Genomic DNA, 7,006 nt, shown 5'->3' with positions numbered 1-7,006 from the left:
TTTACCACTCAGCCTTACATTTCATTTCCAATGCTTCATATAATACTCATCACGGCACTCTTTATCAAAATGTCGGCTGGTCATTTCTGACAGTAAGGGGAAAACAGCATTGGTTTTTATCAATTTTTAAAGCCCTGTCAGAGTTATTGTCTCCTTATTTATCATCTCTGTTAACTATGAAATCACAAAACATTGGTACCCACTCACAGAACTGATTGTTGGGTCATATTCCATTCGTCAGAACTGAGCTGGGTAAAATGTCCTTCTCTCACAATGCACCACATGGGACCCTCTCTTCCATCAGTACAGCAGTCCAGAACCCTTGTCTCAAACCTGGTTCATGACTGTTTGACTGTGTTAACTTTTCTTATTTGTTTCCTAATATTTTCTTATGTAAACTCTCATTCTTCTTTGCTGTATTTGTTGTTCTGTATACAACATCTATTGCACGTCTGATGATCGTTAGTGCATCCTGAACACTGTATCCTATTTTGTTACAGAAAATACAGCAAAAAAGCATAATTACATTAATATGGGACCAGCATGGGATACTAAAATCTTGTTCATTTACTGAGAAAAGTGTCTCTGCTAAATCTGTGGTTCAATTTCCGGACTGATATATCATTTTATTAAATATTGATTGAATTTTACATTATTTTTATGTTAACATTTTTAAATTATGTTTTAAATTGAACAACATAGAGTATATTAATTCAAAATACCTGAATCACCTAATTTAATTGAGCAGTTCTTTCCCATTTTTCTCATTGTGACATAGGCGTCACATGGTATTTTTCCAGACTTTTTTAAGGCTAAGGCCCGATGTGACGTATATGTCACAGCAATATTTTCTTAAGTTGTTTTATATGAGTTTCTTCAAAAAATGAGGTCAGAACAGGTTAAATACAACAAGGGACATGTTATAAAAGGATTTGCATTGTGAAATGGGTGGTGGCTTATTTTATTGACAGAAAGCAAGCTTTTCAAAAGTAGCTGCCTCTGTGAAATTTGCCAACTCTGCTGGCCACCATCTTGGAAATGTTGTCATGGATAGAGAGATTCACAGAGAGTCATGTGACTGCACCAGGATGTTGAGTAGATGTCACTTAGGGACTTCATGAGTTAAAAGTTCAACATCAATATGTGTAAGGGGCTTTCCAGGACACTTGAAGGCGGTGTGACACCCGTGTCACCGTGGGTCCTTATGGGTTAATTTTGTAGCTGATTAATGGACTAAATTCCATAATATAAGCATTTTCAGAGGGTCCTACTGCACCTACTCTTTCTTCTGTTATTGTTTTTTATTCTATGGCCTACATACCCAAACTAATAGTCATTAAGTTCCGGTGTATTATTCTGATGTCAAGGCGGCTCCCGTGTGTTTACTGTTGCTGACAGCTCACAGCTGGCACAACGGCTCAAAGGGAGTGACCCTGGGCTCATTTCTAATGCTTCAGTCGGCCTCTGCTGGGGTCAGTGCGCTACTGCATTTAAAGACATACCTGTGTGGTGGTCAATACACACTGTCAGTGTATCGAGCTACAAATAATGCAGTCTAGTCCAACAGTCTCTTATTTTGTACGCCATTTATATCAATAGGCATAGGAAAAGTATCAGAAACACCACAAATATATGGGCTTTTGTTTTAGGTGGCATTAGTTTTAGCTTAAGACAAACTGGCAACAGAGTGATCATCCCTCATGCTCAATATTGTTGACCCACTCTATAGTAGCCTACCTCTCTGCTTTTCACTGCAAAACTAGAATATGTAGCATTTAAGGAAAATAGATTCGAAGTGTGTTTTTCTAACAATGAAAATAGTGTAAACACTATGAACATATTAAAATGTCCCCTCCTCTGTTGAAATCACCAGGACAATGCAGACACCTCATCTGTAGAAAGCTCATTTGTATTTAGTTAATTAATATTAATGTCAAGCCCTGTTTAAATATAAATGATCTCAGCGTTACCCCCAACTACTTTTTGCCTGACTGTGCAACAGGTGGAGGGTGCACACAGCCATCAGCCAGAATCAGAGGCAATATTTTTGCCAATAACAATTTATTTATTTCAGTGTGCTATCGGTGCCAATTAATCAACCAAAGCAATTAATTAGCCTCCCTCTAATCTGAGATGTAAAATGGTAGTTAAAGTGTCAGCTGAGGTGAAATGCTGAATTTCAAATTCAGGCCCTGTAGTGCCAGATGACGTTTAGAAAAGTGAGGAACGAAAGCAGCTGAAGTGTCAGTTGAACTACAACTACATGAAATCAATTTAAAACTTTATCTGAAGTGCCCAGAATATTTTAAGCTCACAGTAGATAGTTGAAGTGTCCGCTGGTATGTTAGGAGTTGAAAAGTCAGGATACAACTCTCAAAGAATAAATCCACCATACATTCCCATAGGAATCAATTGTTATACATATAGGAAGGTGACAAAGAGAGGGAAAGGGGATAGGAGGTATACCTTTTGTCTGGCTTTCGTCACTTACTCCCTCATCACCTCCTCATACATCAAACACCTGAGTCCAGCAGTGGTCTCATTTGCCTGTCAAAAAAACTGGGGGAACAGGTTGATATGACGGAGGAGGTGAAAGAGGATACAGTTTATTGTAAGTATGTACCAGAGCCCACAGCCAGTGTCACTGTTCTGTTTGAACACTGAGAACGAACTTTGAGGAAATCCTTTCATTTTAAACTAAAGTGAAATTAAAATATGAACATTCACAGTAAGAAGTGCTGCGTGGTGTCCGTTGTTCTCAAAGGGCCTAGTGCGAAATGACTTGGCACTTTTTCGCCTGTATCACCTGAGTTCATCTAGCAGTGCAGGTGTGTCCAAGGTGGGAGGGAGTTTCGCCAAGTTTGCAGACAGTGAGTTCAGTTTGAAGATTTCCAACTTCACAGAGACATCATGCGCTGCTCTCTGCTCCCTGCTCTCCTCTGCCTGCTCCTGGCCAGGACCGAAGGAGCAGCGGCATCCGACCCCTCCATGCCCTTCATGGTGTACCTGGACAGTGATGACCTGGTTTGTTTGAAGTGGGGCTTTGATAATGTGGAAGGAAACATTGTGTTTGAACTGTCCGTCAACACGACAGGCTGGATAGGCTTCGGCCTGAGTCCGAACGGAGGAATGAAGGGTGCAGATATGGTCATAGGGGGATACAAATCCAGTGGAAGCTACTTCTCTGTAAGCCACAGCCACTACCACATGGATGAGTGTGTGTTTTTTAATTTCTACAGCGGACATGACACAATGATGGGCAAATATTGTTGTTGTTTTCTTCTGTTTTTGTCCAATAGGATCTATACGGCACAGGAAACACCATGCCTTCGATGGATGAACAGCAGAGCTACACTCTCCTGTCTCTGACTGAAAGTGGAGGTCAAACCATCATGAAGTTTCAGAGGTCCATTCAGACCTGTGATGACAAAGACTTCCATATCACTGTAAGTCATTTTGTTACTGCCTCCTCCTTACCAACACAACTTTTAAGAAAACATATTGGTGAGGAGTTATTGTTGTGATCTGAAAAGATTTCTTTTAGTTGAAATTGTGATTGATTGTTATGTCTACCAGTTCAGTTTTATTTTTCATTGAGTAGGTCAATTGGTGTTTGGTGATGATTGGTATTTTCATATAATCTCACAAACCTTACTGTATTCAGCATGAAACAAAAAACACCAAACAAACAGGGTAATATCCTATCAAACTAATGAAGCGCATTACCTAAGAGACTGTCATTTCCATGGTAACCAGAACGCCTCACATTAGCGTTAACCTGAATCACTTGCTCAATCCCCTTTGTCGTGTCTCATTATTTGTATAGTCTTTTGTATTGTTGTTCCAATTCCCAATGTAAAGCTCAGGTTTCCTGCACGCCACCATGTAAAGAATGTTATTGCAGTTGTTTTGTCTCACGTCCACCTGAATGACCCTTTATATCGGCGTTGATTGGGCGGTTTCAGATAAGAACACAATGGTCACACTGAGTTCCATAACATTTTGTTTCCCATTGAACACCTGAAATGCTATACGGTTTTTGTAATAAAACCCAGCTGCACATGTTGACATGTAGCTGTGCACAGTAAACTGCAGAGTCAGGGCATTGTCTTTGTTCAGTACTTGAATCCTTTCCTTTCCACTCATGAAACTCCTTTCATGTTCACTGTTGTTTTCTCTAACAGGATAAAACCATTAAGCTCATCTATGCTTACGGAGCAACAGATGAGATCGGCTACCATAGGTCTTACAGAGGCACCAAGGACGTCAACCTGCTGAACTATAGGGTCAAGACGTCCTCACCTAGTCAAAACTATCTCAGTGTCAGAGTGGACAATGTAAGAATAACCGTAAACTTTTATATTCTCTTTATCCTTTTACCCTCTATTGCTATTTTACTGGAGTGTATCACATACATAGGCTATTCAACATACAGGTTGGATGAAAGAATGGAAATGCTGCAGAATGAAATGTGTTTTATTAATCCACATCTTTGTTTTGTCACAGATCACTATCCCTCCCATTCATACCTACTACCACTGCACGGTCATGAAATTTCCAAACTTACTGACAAAACATCACATATATCAGGTAATCATACTTTCTTTATGTTACAATTACCACCCTGACAAAAAACAACAAATTGTTACAATGTACACTGTTGCCCATAAAGTAGGAATAATTTTGTTTTTAGACACATTCCTCTTGTTATTCCTATAAAAGTTTAATTTTCATAGTGATATGTTTGGAAGTAAAATTTTGACAAGATATACACTTTATCTATAAAGAATAAATCACATGGTCACAATAAAAAAAAAAACCATTGTATTCCAACGTTACAGTGGAGGTAACATTATCTAATATAAATCTAGTTCCCAAAGTGGAAAAAATAGTATGATTTTCTTTAGTTGTCATTCTTAAAACCTTTTGTACAAAAACTTTAACTCACTTTAACTCAGATTGAACCAGTGATTGAGCACCCTGACATCGTCCACCACATGCTGCTGTACCAGTGCCCCCACTTTGTGACAGAAACGTACAACGATGCGTGCTTCATGGGCGATATCGTGGATTCCTGCTTCGGGGTGGTGGCCACTTGGGCAGTGGGAGGAGAGGTGAAGACAAATTAAGCGTCCATGCTCTAGTTTTAGTCCTATCATTTAACATTTCTTGATTCATTATGTTTTAATTTGATGTCAGCGATGTGCTTATACAAGCTGATTTTTCCCTGAAACCACAGGTATTTGACTTTCCGGAAAATGCAGGTATTCCTTTTGGTGGTGATAACAAAGACAGATACTACAGGCTGGAGGTCCATTACAATAACCCACAACTTGTAGCAGGTACATACCCCTACATTTTTATAACAGCCAATCATACTGACATGACATACAGTATACCATCTCTTGTTTGTTCTCTAGTCTCATCATCACATGACCAAGATACAACATTTTTAAACTTCTGTCTCTCTCCGTACAGGCAAGACAGACAGCTCAGGACTGAGACTGCACTATACTTCCCAACTGCGGCAACATGATGTGGGCATCCTGTCTGCAGGTGTCATGCCGCTTAGTTACATAAAGTACAACATCCCTCCAAAAGCCCCTCTTTTTCACACCTACGGCGTGTGCAATACCTCTCTCTTTTCTCAGGTACTGTATGCAGAAAGATTATATGGATTTACAATTGCAAAGGTGGTCACTGGAGGCAAGTTAAGAAGATGTTCTCTGTGCTCTTGATTCTCTTTACTTCACACTAATAGGTGATGGGTCCTGTGCCTGATCTTCAAGTGTTCGCTGTGATGATGCACACTCACTTGGCTGGCAGGAAAGTCAGAGTTGGCCATTACAGGTATGAAATTAATAATTTGCTTTAGATCAGCCAATATGTAAGCTGTAGAAGTAAAAAAAAAAAAAAAAAAAAAAAAAGATTCATGAATTGATAAAATTCAGTTTTGAATAGAATTTGATGCCAATTTTGCGGTCCTCTTATTTCATACCTGTTCTCTGTAGAAATGGAAAACAGATCGACTTCTTGGGCTTGGATGAAAACTACAACTTTGAGATACAGCAGATTATCAGTTCTGGAAAAATCAAAACCATCAAGCCGGTAAGTCTCTTCTATACTGTGCATTATGCCCACATGTTAAAAGGCAGTTTTGTAGTTGTTTTAGCTATTAAAACAATCTGATATTAACAGTACTGTGTAGTTTATGATGCACATCACTTTAACCCATTACAGGGTGATGAGATTTCAGTGGAGTGCACCTACAACACTACTGATCGTGCGAAAGCCACTGAGGTGGGTAAACACTGTATCACCTGCATCATTCAAACAAACAACGCATTGTAATTTTAAAACTGCTGCAGATAAACATACAGATCAAAAGAGTGCCTGGCTCCTATAATCCTCTGCCATCATACAATCTGTTTTAAAGTCATCCACAATTAAAAAGAGAAGCTTGTTGTTTTTTTTAATGCCTGCCATGTTTCACATTTTGCTCCTTCAGATGGGGTTAGCAACCACTGATGAGATGTGCCTGGCCTTTCTGTTTCACTATCCTGCGATCAACGTCACAACGTGTACTAGTTACCCAAATGGATGGGCTCTAGGAAATTCAAGCTACCTGTAAGGCCTGATGCGCTGTCAATTTTGTGCTAAGACTGAATCTACAGATGATTACAGTATCCATACATTAGATGTAGGCTATATTTTCAGGGAGGTGTATCTTCCCATGATATTTTGTCAGAGTTGCTCTCCTCTTATTTCTGACAGGTTGTCTGCAGAGACAACAAACCAGGATGAAGTCAATCAGTACCAGAGTTTGGTGAATACAATGCCACATATTCACTTGGTCTCTGATGATGATGTAAGTAATGTAACATTGTTTCTTCTCTACCTCCAATCCATCAAAGTAAAATAATATTTTTTAATTTTTTAAAATAAAATTTTAAAAACTTTTTATTTCAGTTTCATTCACATCATACATACAGATTTGAGTTTTTCA

The 7,006-nt window shown here is 39.0% G+C and overlaps 1 protein-coding gene across 1 annotated transcript; it reads left to right on the top strand.

Annotated features, from left to right (window-relative positions):
- Nucleotides 1-2,910: 2,910 nt before the first annotated feature.
- moxd1l (monooxygenase, DBH-like 1, like) lies at nucleotides 2,911-6,631 on the top strand (the record flags this gene model as incomplete). Its single annotated transcript, XM_084000264.1, has 11 exons — nucleotides 2,911-3,186; nucleotides 3,300-3,446; nucleotides 4,185-4,337; nucleotides 4,507-4,590; nucleotides 4,959-5,114; nucleotides 5,240-5,342; nucleotides 5,479-5,651; nucleotides 5,762-5,850; nucleotides 6,012-6,108; nucleotides 6,241-6,300; nucleotides 6,509-6,631. 11 exons carry the CDS (start codon nucleotides 2,911-2,913, stop codon nucleotides 6,629-6,631), a joined length of 1,461 nt encoding a protein of 486 aa, XP_083856390.1.
- Nucleotides 6,632-7,006: the final 375 nt, after the last annotated feature.

This window comes from Trachurus trachurus, assembly GCF_905171665.1.
Source record: "Trachurus trachurus genome assembly, chromosome: 24".
NCBI classification, from domain to species: domain Eukaryota; kingdom Metazoa; phylum Chordata; class Actinopteri; order Carangiformes; family Carangidae; genus Trachurus; species Trachurus trachurus.
Note: the sequence above shows the minus strand (reverse complement) of the source record. Positions and strands in the feature narration are given on the sequence as shown.